Raw genomic sequence first — 17,294 nt, 5'->3', positions numbered from 1 at the left:
TTTTTGTTCTGATGATGCCTTATAACTGATCCCTTCGACACCTCGTGATCGCACAGGCTGGTATGCTTCTTCCATGTGGGCTTTGTTGCTTCTGAGCTAGGTGGCCGCTTGTTTACCTTCAAGCCTTTAAGACCCTAGACGTTATACCTTTTGATAGCCGGGCACCCTAATTTTTATAATATATAGTTATTCTCATTGTTCTATTAAAACACAGTGGAGTAAACTGTAAAATGTCAGTATGGATGTTTAATATTAACTATAATAAATGTAAAGAATTTGAACTGACATTAAATTCCCCACATTGATATCCATTAGATGTAACAGTTTCTCCTCCCACATTTTTGATATGGTTAGATGTTTAAGGTGCCAATTCAGAAAACTTCTCATACAAAATTTTGTATTATCAAAACTTTCAAGTTGTTTTCTAGCTTAAATAAATTAAAAAAAAACACACACAAAAAACGATCATTTTACATCAAGTTGAATCTGACTCCACCATATCTGTCAAAGTAGAAAAAGTAGAGTTATGCTCCACAGGATTTTTCAATGGACTATTTTTGGAGTTTTTTTTTAGAAATAGACTTAAAACTTCCAGTCAATAACCAACTGCATTACTGCATTAACTGTTTATATGCAGTTATACATATTAACTTTTATATGCAGTTAACCTGAAACCCCAAGTACAAAAAAAATGCTTAGGTTATTCATATTAAATGTTTACTTAATATTAATTTTAAAATTCAGTATTTCAATTTGTTAGCCAAATAACTTGCACAGAAATGAGACTATTCACATCATAAAGATGTAACGTATGCCACTGAACAACTTGTGTAGAAACTGTTAAATGGAAACCTACACTCCTGTATAAACCTTCATTGAAAACACAGTATTATTTTTGGGAAAAATTAAAAATCTTTTACCTGTATGCAAAACGAAGATTGGGAAATCTGGCCAAGAGAGCTTCATATGTTTCTTTCAATCTACTGATATCACGAGACAGCTGTCTACGCTTTTCCAAAAGGTTTTCTTCCCTGTTTTCTAGGCAATAAATAAAAAGGAAATTGAAACAAAGTCTTGGACACGCAAAGACTTTAAGAAAGACATGCATATCTGATTTAAGAAAAATAAGAATTATTTTTAAGGCATTTCTAGAAGAAACTATACATTTCTGATGTTACGTAAAAATGTTTAATATTCAAGTGCCTATCATTTCCTTAGTAGATTATTTCCAACAAATATCACAATTTACAGTTGAAGAAATAATACACAAATTGCTAAAAACATAAAAACAAATGGCATCCTGAGTTTTCAAGTAACACTTCACAATGATTAAAGCAGGAAATTCTCAATGCAGAGACCTCAAAAATCCAAAAGGCTACACTAATGTAAAACAAATTTTAGGACTAGCCAGAGTTATTCTTCCCCTACTTCTTTAAGTTTACTTCAATCAAGAATTATCACTCTCTAATGATTTAAGTATCTTTAATGGCAAACCTTCATAATTTAGCTTTTTCATTTCTGCTTCCAGTTTTTCTTTAAGTTTCTTCACAGCCTCTAATGCTTCTTGATCTTTCCTGTAGCCACTATCCATCTTCTTAACTTCAGTCTGTTTAGCCATTAATTCTTGCTGGGCATGTTTCAACTTCATCTGAGCCTGTGATGGAAAAAACAGCAAACTATATGAAGCAGATGGTACAAGTGATTAAATGGCCAAATTCAAGTTGATTTACTTGAGAGACATTAGCCTTGAATCTCTTAGACTAGTATTTCAACAGATAAATCATTTCCCAAGATGTCCTTCTCAAAAAACTAATAAGAATATGAACTAACATAGATTCCTAGTAAAACATTAAAGATGTGCACCAAAGTCCTTATTTCTATGACTTCAAAAATATCTCTTATTAATACAATTCAAAGATTATATCAGAGAAATATAAGCTGCTATAAGCTGACAAAAATAAACATACAAAAGGATGCTGGAAACCACAAGTCCGTTTCCTTTTCCACATGTATACCACCTATGCACCTACAGCCATGGATTGAAAATATTTGGGGATGTGGTCAGGGGGGAGGTGTGTGGAAAAGCAATGTAAGTGATCAAAGTAATCCCTCAAAGATTTGAGAGGCAGTGTAAAGTGAAACTGGTATAGCATTAACATTGTATTAAATATTATAAGTAATCTAGAGATGATTGAAGGCAATAGAGAGGATGTACCCAGAGAATGTATCGAAGTTTTATATACATACTCCATTTTATACAAGGGATTGAGCACCCTCAGAGTTTAACACCTTCAAAGAGTTCCAGACTCAACTGTCCACATAAAAAAAATCAAAGGACATGTGTACTTCTCCGTACTTGTCAATGCTACCGAACAAAGATGGACAAAGTGTGGTGAGCAATGAGAAATATTTATATAGAATAAATAAGCTATATTGACAAATATTTAAATATTAGGTGGGTTAAGTGTTGGGGAGCTAACCAGAAGGTTGGCAGTTCAATTCCACCGGCCTCTCTGCAGGCGAAAGATGAGGCAAAAGTGTCTGCTCTCAGAAACACTGAGAGTCTTGGAAAGCCTAGGTGCTAGGAGTCAAAACTGACTTCATGGCAGTGGATCAGACAAAACAGATCAGACACTAACACACAGAAATGAAACTTGGACAAAAGAGGAAGGGGGAACTCTTTCTAGAAAAATTACAAAGTTACAAAAGTACCATATTAAGAACTAGGTATGGTAGGCATAAAAAGAGACAATGTTTCCCTTTCCTGCTAGAGTTTAAGTCTTCAACTTTATGGTTTCAATAAAAGCAAATAAAGACAGCCAAAAAATGACCATATTGACTAAGCTTCTATTTTCCAAAAAATAGTTCAAATCCAACAAAATATCTATTGCATTTAAAAATTCACCCATGAGGGTATTTTAGGTTTTACAGCCACTTGGTAAACTATCATCAAAACTCAGCAATTGAAATATTTGAAATTTGCTATTTTAGGTTCTATTAAGATCAACACATCAAGAAAACTCCTTGACTTTAAACTGATTATTTTCAACTCTGGCATAAAACAACTATGAACAAACGATGTGAAGTAGCTTTAAAAACAAATACAATAACATAGAGCTTAAAGTCTATCTTTACCTGTTTGGCTTCTGTCTGAGCTTTACTTATATCATTTTTACAGGCCATCATTTGACCAGCAAGAGTCGCTTCAGCTCCATCTTCATTACTGGACAGACCAGCAGAAACGGCATTGAAGTGCTGCTGGGCAGCAGCCAGGGCTTCAGCGTCCTTACTACTCGCCTCTCGAAGGGCGCTCAGTCCATCTGACATCTTTTTAACCTCTTTTTCTTTTGCTCCTAATGTTTTAGAGTCCTTTAGGGAGGGTTTTAAGCAGGAAAGTATTATTTGTTAAGACAATCATCCATTATATATATGTACACACACACACACACACACACACACACACACACACACCTTTGGGTCATCAAATTTCATAGCAATTCGAAGTTGAACATGATAAGAAAAAATCATTATTTGATTCTCATATCATTAAATACAGAATTCCCATTTTGAACTTCAACTGATTTTGGGGGGACAAATATGCTATTTATCCCATTAGAAATTGTTTCACTTCATAAACTATAGTTGAATCTGGGTGAGAATGAGTTAAAAAAAAGGTGGTAGTAGAGTTAATCAAACAACTAAATATCAGTCTATAAACTTAGAAAATTGAACAAATAACCATCCTAATTTATCTTAAAAGTAGGCACTTAGGATTAGGAAAATGTACATGAAGAGTTAACTATTAAAGGCAGTAAAATTAATTATTAAATAATTGTGCTAAAAGCAGCAACACTTAGTATCTTTTAAGTAATAACAGCCAGATATCAGACAGAATGAAGGCTACCAGCACAGTGAACAAATAATCTAGCTGCTTCCATGAGCATGGCAAAACCTTTTGGCCCTTGATTAGTTCATGAAGTTATTATGGGGTTCTAAACATTAGCACTGTTCTAAACATTAAAGATAAAGACTAAGACACTGTCTTTGGGTAGCCTATATACTCTGGTGAAAGAGAGTACATAAAGTTAAAGGGATAATTATTTTTATGAGAATGGTAATGGGAGACAATGAATTTGAGCAGATGCCCAAACGAAGTTAGGGAGTAAACCTACTGGGAGGACAGGCATTGGGCAGAAACTAAAGAACATACTTGGATGTTTCAGTAACTGGCAGAAGCAGTGAGTATGTGGTGATGAAGAACCAGGCAACAGATCATATCATGTATGGCCTTTTAGGTCATGGGAAAGACCTTGGATGTATAATGTATCTTTGAGACCATAGACTAATTTTAAGGGCAGAAATGGCAATATCCAATTTATATTTCAGATTATATACAGAAATCAGATTACACCTGTGCAAGAGTGAAAGCAAGGTGATCGATAAGGTAGTCTTATGTGATAGTCTAGGGACCAGCCTCGCAGTGAGAGGCCAGAGAAGGCTATCCAGTTTAAAACTATATTCTCTGCCCATCCTCTTCCCCTCATCTACTTAATGTTTTTCTCCAGAAGCTAATACTTTAAGAGGTAGGCCTCAAAAAGTTCATGGAAAATTTAAAGACAATTATTTTCCTATGAACTTTCTGAAGAATCCCCTACATGCTATATAATTTAGTAGCTTGTTTTTTTATTATCATATTTCCACATACTTCATCTACTTCCTTCAATTGCTGTGTTGTTCATTGCTTGGCCCACATTAGATGTTCAATAAATATTCACTGAATGGAGAAATGCCCACTAGTGAGCAGGAAACTGCTTCGTTGCTTACCTCCATCATATTTTTTTCCAGTTCCTTGCGTTTGTTTACTTCACTTTCCAGATTTTTATTTTTGAGATCAAAAGCACTTTGAGATTTAGTATTTACTCGCTGAGCCTCTGCAAGAGTATCTTCTAAAGAGCGGAGTATGCCTCCAATTTCCTGTAATCAAATGCATCCAATTCAATCTCTTAAGAGCTGTTGATATTTTCTCATGTGATTTTGTGTGGGATAGTTAACATCATTTAAACGCCATCTTTTGTTCTCGTATTTTAAGGCCAAGGAGTCAATAAGGACGAGAACACTGAGTAAATCCTGAAGAGTTACAATATGTTAAACAGTTTAAAGTTTCTTTCTCACAGAAGGATATTCTACCTTATATGTTATATTCCTACCTTATCTTTTCTTTTTTCTAACTCTTCTATTTCATAAGTAAGCCCTTTTATTCTTTTATCATTCTCAGACAATTCTTCTTGAAGTTTCACAACTTTATCTTGCATTTCTTTTAACTCCTCAGCTGAGCGGTCTTTGGTATCTTCAGCCAGCAAAAACTGATACGCAATATATAAACGACTCAGGTGTTCTATTTCTCTCATGACTTTTTGGTACTCCAAGTAGGATGATCTTTCCTAGAAGAGAAGTCACCAATAAGGATTCTTCAACACTTCCTATTTTAAAACACGTTTGAACAGAATCAGACCAAATTTCTATCCCATGACGTAACCTATTATATCTAAGATTAAATAATCTCATAATGATAAAATTCTAAGAACTTGTAAAGAACATCAGGAGAACTCTTTATATATATATATAGATAGATAGATATAGATATAGATATATATACCATCTCAAGTGAGCAGTTGGCAATTGGCTGTCAACCTAAAGGTTAGCTGTTCAAACCAATCCAGCAGCTCTGTGGAAGACTCATAACTGCTTTCATGAAGATCATATAGGGTCACCATGAGCTGAAAAGGAGCCCTGGAGACACAGTGGGCTATGCACTGAACTGTTTGCTATCCACAAGGTTAGAAGTTTGAACCCACCAGCCCCTCTGAAGGAAAAAGATGAGGCTGTCTGCTCCCCTAAATATTTAAAGTCTCAGAAACCTAAAGGGTCAGTTCTACTCTGTCCCCTAGGATGTCTGAGTTGGAATCGACTTGCCATGAGCATGAAGAGTTTGCTTTTAAACAGACTCAACAGCAACAGGTTGTAGTGAATTTTATGTGGCTATTTCTTGTAATACACAATCAGCATTTAAAATTTACAAATAAATGTGAATATACAGTTCATAGACTATTTCTCTGATAGTACCATACCTATACAGTCAATCAATACTTCCAACAGTACCATGCTATTAAGTATAATTTGTAGTAGTATTATCAAGTTGTCTACTCAACATTGACTCATGAATACAGGCACTCCACAAAATATTACATTTCATTCCAAAAAGGACACACTGTGGCACATTAACAATGAAAATTACCAATTTACAGATGAAGATGTCAGATTTAGAAAAAATGGTTTAAAGGGACAAAAAATTTGGTCTGAGACCAAGGTTTAAACTCTTGATGTAGTTTTCTTTTTTTCTTAACTAAGCCGTGCATATATTGTACCTTCAAGATCTCAATTTTTGTATTCCCGAAAACATCAACTTTATTATTTGAATTATGGAAACATTTTTCAGCAGTATGAATTTCACTGAGCATTTAATTAACACGTCTTAAAACACAATGTGCTACAAATGAATTCCTTCCCTATGTAACAAACACTAAAGAAATCCTGACAAGTTTTATGATGTACAGTAGCTGCAAAATGGCAAGAGAACAAGCAGGCCTTTATTTCAATCCCTTTCCCTCATAAAATGCCTGAACAGCAGCAAATATGTGATAGTACTTATACCAGCAGTTATACCTGACTAGCATTTTGCAGAGTGCCACATCCTTAAGAAATGTTATTCCAATGAATTCTAAATGTCCAGGACCATCTAAACTTGATTCTCTTTACCAAACTATTAAAATTTGACATGATGCAGAGCACAATCAAAACCATTACATCATAATAGGTATAAAGCACACGTAAACAAAAGGGTAAGGTACGTAACAGCAACTCAACTTCACCTCATCACAGAAATAAATTCCCCTAAACTAGTGTATTCTTCATTCTTACGCATGATGTTGGATACTTTACCAATTTAAGAGACATTTTATTAACTATCTTTGGACATATTATACCTCTTTTAATTTTTGAATGGTTGGAGTAATCTCTTCTTCAAGTATCTGAAAAATAAAGGAAAATCAGTATTTGTAAAGCACCACCAAAAGAAAAAAGTACCATGGTCGGTTATAGAAAAGCAAACAGGAGAGGAAAATACCAGCTTTCCCTCATCGCAGCACAACATATCTACAGGGAAACTGTACTCCTCTTCAAAAATGTTTCGCATAAATTTAATTACCGTCTTAATTTCTTTCAGCTTAGCCTCTTTCTTTTCTATAGTCTTCTGGGCAGCTATCTTTTTGTATTCATACATTCTGGTTCCAGCTGCTTCTTCTATCATAGATAGAATCTGCAATGACAGTGGGTAAATAATTAAGATGACTTAGCCAATCGTTCTTGTCTGAATTAATCATAAGTGCATCATTTACAGCAGGGGTCCTCAAACTACGGCCTGCAGGCTACATGCGGCCCACTGAGGACATTTATCCGGCCCGCCAGGTGTTTTTGCTGACGCTGCCTGTCCTACTTAGCAGCCAACTCGTCCAGTGTGCATAGGAATTTGTTCATAGTTTTTTTTCAACTACAGCTCAGCCCTCCAACAGTCTGAGGGACAGTGAACTGGTCCCCTGTTTAAAAAGTTCGAGGACCCCTGATTTAGAGCCAGGACATTACTAAGCATCTTGCCAAAACAATGGTCCAAATGACTCAATAGAGTCAAACGAAAATTCACATAGTTATCTATAACACATATACTCAAGAAATAGTTCTAGATTATCACCCAAATTCTACAAGCACACTTTCCGCTAGTTTCCAAAGCATTTCTCTTTGAAAAATTGAAGCCAGTTCTCTTTTTTCCTTCGATTACAAATATAAAAAGACTGGACACCCGTCAGGGTCTACTTGAAATTCATCCAGCTAGATTTCAGCTGTTTTAATCCAGCAGGGATGAAACATGGCAGAGAGCTGCGATCCCTTGAGAAACTCCGCAAACAAACCAATCTTCTTTGTGCTTCATTTCTGATGGGAGAACTGACAGTTTCTCTTAAAGTTGTTACAAATTAAACAAAAATAATACCTGTGGAAAAGCACCTACTGTATATACTTGTGTATAAGCTGAGTTTTTAATGCAGGGTTTGTGGTAAAATTAGGTGTCTCAGCTGATGAGTATCTACAGTATTTTAGTGAGATCCATGATTGCCAAACTCAATGGGATTGCATTATTAATTCATGTCCGAGAAGTTCTATGCCCCTGATGAGATCGTTTCAGTACTTTTCTTTTTAGTGCAAAATATTTGAGTTTTCCTTCCTTACAAAGTTCCCATTTTACATGGATAATATGGACATTACCCTATCACAGACATCATTGTACTTCAATATAGATCTTGAACTCTTCTACTTAATGGCGGACACCAATGCTCTTGAATTTTTCTTTCCTGGCATAGCAAACCATGATACAAAATGATAAATATTCCATTTCAACTTGCTATTCCTAGGATATTAATCTTTGTTTTTCCTTTCATTTTTTGTCATTTTCAATTTTCTTATACCCATACTTTGTACACTATGTTCTAATTATTAATGGTTTCTGCTGTTACTTTTTATTTTGGCATGTACCAACTAGCCAATTATTTTCTCAAAGGAGAAAGACACGGTTTTCTGCTTGCATAAAAATTTAGGCTTGAAAATCCATAAGGGCAGTTTCTATCATGTCCTATTGAGTCATTATAGCCAGAATAAACTTGATGGTAGTGAATGTAGGATGCATCTCAAATAGTCTTTGTATGTTCAATCATTGATGACATGTGAACACAGTATTTAAATCTTTTTCTATAGCATTTCATTCTCATGCAATACTGATTCAGAAAGTATGCTTTATACAGTCAAGCTTTGTCTTAATAAATGGGACAGTGACAAATATAAAAAAAAAATCTCCTTTACAAATAATTCTTAAACAATGTGTCCAGAATTTAATAATGAAAATGATAAAAAAATTGTCTGGAAGAAGAAAATGGCATTTAGAATGAATATATTTACTACTAATAAACAGTATTCTTACCTCTGGAGGTTTCATATTCAATACTTTTGTAATTCGACCCTGAAAACAAAAGGACAAACTTACTACAATGGTGGCAAATTACATAAAATGCAACCCAAGGGCCTATCTCTTCAATAAAGTTGTATGCGTCTTATACGTGGATCACAAGGGACCAATCCTATCGTCACATGGGGTTTTCTGAAGTAAAGGACCCATTGGACAGTAGCTAACAACAGTAACAACATCTTGATACATCATTTTTTTGTAAGTTCTTTATTGTACTTACATGAAAATATGTATGTTAGATTTGAGACCAAGGATATCCTACAATTTTAGGATTTCTAATTACTTTCTCACTGACAGTGATACAAATCTAATGAAACTAAGTTATTAAACAATATATTAAATGATACAAGGTTAACTTAAACCAGAGTTAACTAGTGTAGCATAAGGCAGTATTATTGTTGTATAAACATCCATTTCTAAAATGGGTACACAAATTTCAATAGAATTACACTTATGGATTGAATTGTCCACTCTAAAATGTGTTATAAATCCTAACCTTTATTCTGTAGTTATAGTCCCATTGAGGCATGGACTATCTTTGTATGATGAGGCAAGTATATCTTGCGTCAATCTCTTTTGAGATATGAAAGTTATTACACAAGAGAATAGGGAAAACATAGGGTAAAGCAGATGCCAAGACACATGGAGAAGAACCAGGATGCAGAAGCTGTTAAGACAAAAATAAGACTCCAGAACTGGTGCTCTGATTTTGGACTAGCCTCCTAAACTGTGAGAAAATCAGTCTGTTAAAGCAGAGGCTAAGGAACGATGAGGAGCAGAGGGATGTGCCTGAGAAAGGGCGCTGTGGACAAAAGAAAATGTATCCGCAACATTTCAAAGCCTGCAGTTGTGTGTGGCCATTGCAACAAATTATCCAAGTAGAGTACTATACAAGGAGGGAGAGTTGGTGTCAGAATAGGATAAAAAGAAAAAAGTTGAAGGGAAGAAACGTGTGAACTCTTTCCCTTAAGATTCATCTTTGGGCAGAAGAGAGTGGGCCTCTCCCTCTACTTTGTGTAGCCAAAAGATATGTCCACTACATTATTTCTTCAGGCCTCAACCTAGAATCGAGAGGTCATGGCCAATACTCAGTCTGAAATGTAGGGTTACTGGCCAGACGGTCTCAGAGAAATTGGATGGTAACACAGCCTCAAGACCTAATACATACTGTTCTACTGGGCTCTGGACTTGCTTGGTGCCTTACCCCTTCTTGGAATATTTCCCTTTTATAGTGAAAATATTTACTTTGTACCTGGCCTGCTCCACCATTGCACTTTGGAAGCAGAAAACTTGTATACTGTATTTCACAAATTAACAAATGAAGAAGAATTATGGCCCAGATAGAGTACACCTGCAATCAAACCCATACTCATTGTATTCAGATGTTTTGAAATATTAGATTTTGGGGACATGGAGTAGACTAAGACTTTTGGAACGTTGTGATGGGTTGACTGTGTTTTCTATGTGGCCGAGGGAAAAATTATAGGGGGGAGACACTTGGTGAGTAAGGGTAGATAAGGCTACGAAGTGATGTAGTTGGTTATACATTGTGCTAAGGTCGACTGTTTGAACTCAGCCACCACTGCAAAGGGAAAAAAGGTGCAGTTCTACTCCTGTAAAGGCAGACGTCACAGTTATAACCTTGGATACTGCAGGGAGTAGTTTCACTCTTTCCTATAGGAACTCTAAAGAGCCCGGTGGCACTGTTGAGTAAGCAATGCACTGCTAACTACAAGTTTGGCAGTTCTAACCCACCAACAGGAGAAAGGTAAGTATGCCTTCTCCCATAGAGATTTACACAACCTTGTGTGTTTTCTCCCATGTGGATTTACAAAACTTTCCATGGAGTCAGCATCAACTTGATGGCAGTGGGTAGGGATAATGTCTCTTGAGTCAAAATTGACCCCAAGGCAGATTTCTTTGGCAAGGCTTTTAAAGTGCAAGATGTTCTAGATTGGATTATGTCCTCCCAAAATATTGTTGCTAATGTCTGTGGTTATTACCCATTTGAAAATGAGTTGTCTTTGTTGAGGACAAAATCCTGCTTTGTTGAAGGAGAATTAACATAGGTTACATCTGGAGTCAATTTCTTTTAAGATATGAGATAACAAGGGAGGAGAGGAGAGAAGCAATAAAATATATCAAGATACATGTAGATCTCCAAGGAACCAGAAAGTAGAAGCTAACAAAACAAGGACCTTCCTTTTGTACCAAGTGAAAGAGAAAGACTTCCACAGCTGGCACTCTGAACTTGAACTTCTAGCCTCCTAAACTGTAAGAAAATTAATTTGTTTGTTAAAGCCATGAACTTATGGTATTTCTATGATAGGAGCACTAGATAACTGAGGCAACTATTGAACATCCTGACTTTCAGGAATGGCAGTCATCAAGGAAGTACATGACATACCTCCAGTCATTCAAAAACAAGAAAAGAAAATGCTTAACGTCAATGCCAGAAAGCATTCACTAACTCAGTATCCTTGTGCCCCACCCCCACCCCTCACCAAAAGGAGAGTACAGCCAGCTTGTAGAATTTAGATGTATTCTTTTCAGCTTTGAACCTTTGACTTAGTGAAAATATTTTTTTGAACCTCATCATCCTGCCATGGATTATGTTATGATTTTTCTAAGGTAGCTGGATGGGTCTAGTAAAATAATAAGACAATGAGATGTCTACTCTTTTCATTAAACCTCTAAAAAAACTTTAATATAACTTGAAACATTAAGATTCTTTAATTCAACATTTTACAAGAATTTAAAATTTATGAGCATAAACTGTTCTTATATGAAGGTAAGTTAAAAAAAAAAGTTAGTTCTAGATGTATCTCCAAATTCCATCAATTTAAGTAATTAGACCACATTTATTAACAGGGGCCCAAACATCAGTATATTGGTAAATTAAAAAAAAAAAAAAAAAAGCCAATCCAACAAAGAACTTCTCCAATTCTAATGATTCTATAAAGACCACAATCAAAATATACCTGCATAATAAGAAAGTGAGGGTTGTTAACATTAAGGCCAACAGAACAGAAGAGGTCTTGTACTCGAGTGTTGTTTGCATTTACTCCATTGATTAAATACTTATTTCTGCCACCAATAACCACCTATAAGGAAAATAAAAAAATTTTAAGTGATACATCTTGGGCCAAGATGACAAATTTCCATGGCTGGGGGTGTGTGCATGGTTTTTATTAGCATCTAATTCATATATCATACAATTCAATAGTTCATTCATATTAAGAGTAGAACAATCACTCCCCTAATTAATTTTAGAACATTTTCTGTTGTTAGGTCCCTATTTCCTCCCAACCTCCCCTAATGTTTACTGACTCTATAGATTTACCTGCCCAGTATTTAATATACAGAATATACTAAACAAAATAAATAAAAGACCTTAATAACGACAAAGCAGAAAAACCTCAATTGAAAAACAAGTATAAAATATTAAAAACTTCAACAAATTTAAAATGGATTAAAAGGAAGATCAAATGGTAGTTTTACATTTTAACTTTAACGGTGTCTGCTTATTGACTTTACAATGATGTTTGATAGCAAGGCTATTCACGTCTCTGAATTATGGTCAGAGGCTTAATCTGCAAACACATCTGGGGCTTCCACTGTCATCCACAGCCTTCTGCAACACACACATATGTAATGATTTATAAGTACCCAATGGTGTCTACATTGAACTAAGTTAGGGTCAATTCAAGCTTTATGCTTTCAAGTATGTGTGAAACACATTTTCTATCTCTGGTAATGAGCTTTCTGTATTTTTTCCCATGCTTAAAGCTAACTCCTCTGCGCCCACCTCAACCCCCACCCCATACTCCTTGATTTTTAAAAGCAAAAGAGGTCCAAAACTAAAGACAAGTGGCTTTGATGGCAATCCTGGTCAAAATTCTGAATTGATTCCCCACCTTCAGCATGGATTAACTACAACCCAGGCCAGAGCCCAGCTTCTTTATACTTCTAGTTTAGTATTTATATCATCAGCTACGTATGCCAGCCTCACCCAAAATATTTTTAAGGTCCTTATGTGCAAAATGTCATTCATTTTTCTTTCAATCTGCACATCCTGGGGCACTCAAGAATTCTCAAAACCTTAATAAATAATGGGGGAAAGTTTAGTTTCAATTCTTTATCTAACTGGATTATTAGGCCGGTGCTCATGTGTTCACAGATTTTTGACAAAAGACCTAGTATACTAGAGATATGGACAGAATGAGGACAAAAATAATTAGGTAAATTAGGAGTAAATGGAGTAGCAATTCTTAAGGGTGATGGAAGCCTAAGGACAACAGAATCCTGTCCCAACCTACTCAACATTTTTTGTTGGTTTTTAAATTAGTGATCTTATTAAAATAGAAAACAAAAACAAAACAAAGACCTGTGGCATCATGCTAAAACAGCAAGTAAACCAGAACAGAATTAAAAAAAATAAAATAAAAAACCTTGCAAACGGAAAACATGGTGTGATTATGAGGGAAAAAATAAAGCAATAAATATATGGTCCAGAAAAGGAGATTGGTGGCACTGCTGGGTAAGCACTGGACTGCTAACCACAGGGTGAGGGGTTCAATACCATAAGCTGTTCTGCAGGAGAAAGATAAGGCTATTTGCTCCCATACAGATTACAGCTTTGAAAATCTTACATAAAGTTGCTATGAGTCAGAATTGTCTTGATAGCAATTGAGTTTTTAGCCCTGCATTAAAAAAAAAAAAAGCAAACTATAAATGTGGTAGGAGCGTGGCTTAGTGATAATGGCTATAAAAAATAGTGGTTTTAAGGAAATTTGATGTGCATTTTTAATGTGCCATGAATTCTCTAATTTTAGTATGAACAGCAGTGCAGCACCTACAGTGAAAGAAATTAAATTTCAATCATGTGGTAAGAAGACAAATGCTGGTACATCATCAATTTCTGGCAGTGTACACTCAATTTGAGGCATCATGCATTTTTAAAAAGTTAAATAGGAAAGTGAAAGAACTGGAAGCAATTAAACATCAACTGCAAGAACTTCATAAAATTGTAAAGCCATATGGCTAAAACAGGTATGTTAGTAGGTACTTACCTGTCTTGTTATTGTGATTTCATCATGAACTTCGAATCCCAAAGGACTTTGCTTTTTGTCTGAATTATCAAAAGTGATTGACACTGAGGCTTTGGTAATACCAGCCTGTCCATTCTTATACACTAAATCTTGTAAATTAGAAGCCCGAACCTAAAATAGAGAAGACATCGAGTAGGAACCCATTTATATTGTATCAAGGATAAATGTTACATCTAGTGGCATGGAAAACATGCGATCTATATTAGGTACCTTTCTGTAGAGGACCTCATCAAACCTGAGCTGATGATTTTCTACCATTTCTTAACAAAAGTCTGTTAGGCAGGTTTGTTGTTGCTGTTAAGTGCCACTGCACTGGTTCTAAGCCAGTGATCTCAGGTACAACAGAGAAATCCTGTCTGGTCCTGTGCCATCTTCGTATTCACTGCTATGCCTGAACCCATGGTTGTATCCACTGTGTTAATCCACCTTTTTGCTGACTCACTACTTTACCAAGCATGATGGCCTGCTCTAAGCAGTCCCTTCTAATAACATGTCTGAAGTATATGAGCAAAGTACTGCCTTCCTCCCCTCTAAGGAGCATTCTTCTAAGAAACTGTACTTCGCCCCTAATAGTTGGATTTGTTTTTCTGGCAGTCTATATTCAATATTGTTCACCAACACCATAATTCTAAGACATCAATTCAATTTAGTTTTAGGCTTTTCTTATTTAGAAATATTTAAAGGAAGAAACAAACCAAAAACCACACCCGGTGCTATTGAGTTGATTCTGACTCATAGTAACCCTATAAGGCAGGGTAGAATGGCCCCTGTGAGTTTCTGAGGCTGCAGCTCTTTATGGGAGTAGACAGTTTTGTCTTTCTCCCGAAGAACAGCTGGTGGTTTCAAACTGCTGACCTTGCCTTTAGCAGCTCAACATGTACCACTAATCCACCAGGGCTCCACAGAATACAATAGGAATGTCCTTTACACTTTCCAAGGCTATAAATCATATGGAAACTTTCTCCAACAGATTGGAATCACGAACATTTTGGTTAACAGCTAAGCACTTTAACCACTGCACCACTGGGACTTTAATGGCACCAGAATCAAGCCCACTACCATTGAGTGGATTTGGACTCACAGCTAACTGATACAGGACAGAACAGAAATGTTCCTCACGTTTTTGAGACTGCAAACCTTTATGGGTTCAGAAAACCACATTTTTCTCCTGAAGAGCAGCTGGTGGGTTTGATAAGCTCATCTGGCAGTTAGCAGCCCACCAATGTTTAGAGCACAGGTGCACCAGGGATCCCATTCATCTAACTCCTATTAGCAATGCCTCTAAAGGTATTACAGCGCAGGGGGAATACATGCTCTCAAATGATGCTGCTTAAAGTAAGAACCCCGAGTTTGGTGATGCTCTCGAATACTGCTGCTTAAAGTAAGAACCCCGAGTTTGGTGGTGCTGCAGAATGCCTTAAGATGATGGACCTTAAGCAAATTTCTTAGGTTCTAAGTTCTCTTCTACGAAAATTAAGTGATAATATTACTATAGTAAAGGCTTCAAACTCACTGCCATTGAGTCGATTCTGACTCAGCGAGTGTCCCAAAGTGACAGGGTAAAACCATCCCTGTGGGTTTCCAAGGCTGCATATCTCTATGAGGGTGGAGTTAGGTATAAGATAATTTACATAAAGTGCAAAACACAATACTTTAAAGCAAAAGAGACAAAATAATTGCAAGTTTCTAAATATGTAAGACTTCCTTGCCCAACTTCAAATTCACCTAAATAGGTAAGTTTATACTTTACCTGAGATAGGTTGGAGATCCCCAGTAAGAAGCAAATAGAGTCCAATATGTTGGATTTTCCACTTCCATTTAAGCCAGTGATAGCATTGAAGAGGGGGTCAAAACCATTGACTTCAGTCCTCTGTGCATAGGACTTGAAGCCCTCCAGAATGATTGACTTAATATGCATTTTCACTACTGCCTTGGACCCGGTAAACCTGTGCTAGCATCAAATAGGCCACCAACCACTTCTGTACAAAAGGGAACAAAATTTAGGTGAAATATACAAACTTGACTCACAATGAATAGACTAGAACATACAAAGTATAGCCCCAAAGGAAATCTAAATCATTTGTCAAGCTACTCTCTTTGATGTACAGAGCTTTCTTTCCCTATTTAAAAACACGACGTTAATTAAATTCCAAGGTTAGCTTGAAATCCCAAGTTGAGCACTGTCCCTGTTCCCTTCGACCTTTACCATTCCCTGAACTAGACCACTGCTTATTTCAGGTCCCGTTCCTGATGCCCATAAAGCCCCTTCCCACCGACCGTAAACATGGGTCGGGCACGTACTCTTTTACCACCTTCACGTCTTTGCTCCAAGCTTCTTCCAGCCTTTCCCGGGAGAAATTGCATTTCTACGCATCCTCTACCATTTCCTTTTTCCCTCTAAGCACTTTTGGCTGACACGAACCGTTACTTGTCCCACTTTTTAGCAAGTTCCCCTAAGGTCTCCGCAGACATCCACCACTAAATCCCCAATGACGACGAGCTCATGGAAGGGATCCGTAAGAGACTGAATCCCATACATTCTGCACGCTCCGGCTTTTACACAAGCTGTTACCTCGTCTCACCTGGCCTTTTCGCGAACAGCTCGCCCCACTCGACAGCGGCTCCGAAGTAAGCTTTCCTGCCAGGCACCCTTTAACTTTCATTCCCATCCGAGAGCCCTTTCTACTCACCTCCCACCCCGCCACCCTCATTTTCCGCCTGGAACCAGGCCCAACCGGCCGCGCGCACGCACCTGCCCGGTCGCTGCCTCAGACCGCTTGGTCTGGGAAGCCCGAGGGCACCCCGAGGGAGCGAGGATGGAGCGCAGGCCCAAAGAGCCCGCCTTCCGGCACCAAACAGGTAACTCTACCACGGCGGAAACAACATTGCCGCGGGACTCGGCGCCGGCGCCGGAACTATTTATTCCTTTGAATTTAGGCGCGAGCAAAGGACCCCGCCTCCACGGGCTAGTTCCTCTGCTGCCGCTTAGCAGACGCCTGACTTCCTGCTTCCATCTTTTCCCTCCAATGAAGCCATCAAAGCAACAGAAATACCGG

General features: G+C 37.0%; 1 protein-coding gene across 1 annotated transcript in view; it reads right to left on the bottom strand.

Annotated features, from left to right (window-relative positions):
- The window catches only part of SMC2 (structural maintenance of chromosomes 2), a 44,431-nt gene extending 27,352 nt beyond the window's left edge, over nt 1-17,079 (bottom strand). Inside the window, exons 1-12 of the mRNA XM_004711064.2 lie at nt 16,991-17,079; nt 15,989-16,217; nt 14,200-14,349; nt 12,109-12,231; nt 9,083-9,121; nt 7,265-7,375; nt 7,044-7,088; nt 5,208-5,441; nt 4,825-4,974; nt 3,136-3,369; nt 1,495-1,654; nt 921-1,038 (exon numbers count right to left, since the gene is read on the bottom strand). Coding sequence (XP_004711121.1) covers nt 921-1,038; nt 1,495-1,654; nt 3,136-3,369; nt 4,825-4,974; nt 5,208-5,441; nt 7,044-7,088; nt 7,265-7,375; nt 9,083-9,121; nt 12,109-12,231; nt 14,200-14,349; nt 15,989-16,156 — 1,532 coding nt within the window. The 5' untranslated portion in view covers nt 16,157-16,217; nt 16,991-17,079. The remainder of the gene's footprint in view (nt 1-920; nt 1,039-1,494; nt 1,655-3,135; nt 3,370-4,824; nt 4,975-5,207; nt 5,442-7,043; nt 7,089-7,264; nt 7,376-9,082; nt 9,122-12,108; nt 12,232-14,199; nt 14,350-15,988; nt 16,218-16,990) is intronic.
- Nucleotides 17,080-17,294: the final 215 nt, after the last annotated feature.

Source organism: Echinops telfairi, unplaced genomic scaffold, assembly GCF_000313985.2.
Source record: "Echinops telfairi isolate 266 unplaced genomic scaffold, ASM31398v2 ScPeMD7_7410;HRSCAF=8448, whole genome shotgun sequence".
Classification (NCBI taxonomy): Eukaryota; Metazoa; Chordata; class Mammalia; order Afrosoricida; family Tenrecidae; genus Echinops; species Echinops telfairi.
This window is presented reverse-complemented; position numbering and strand designations above follow the sequence as displayed.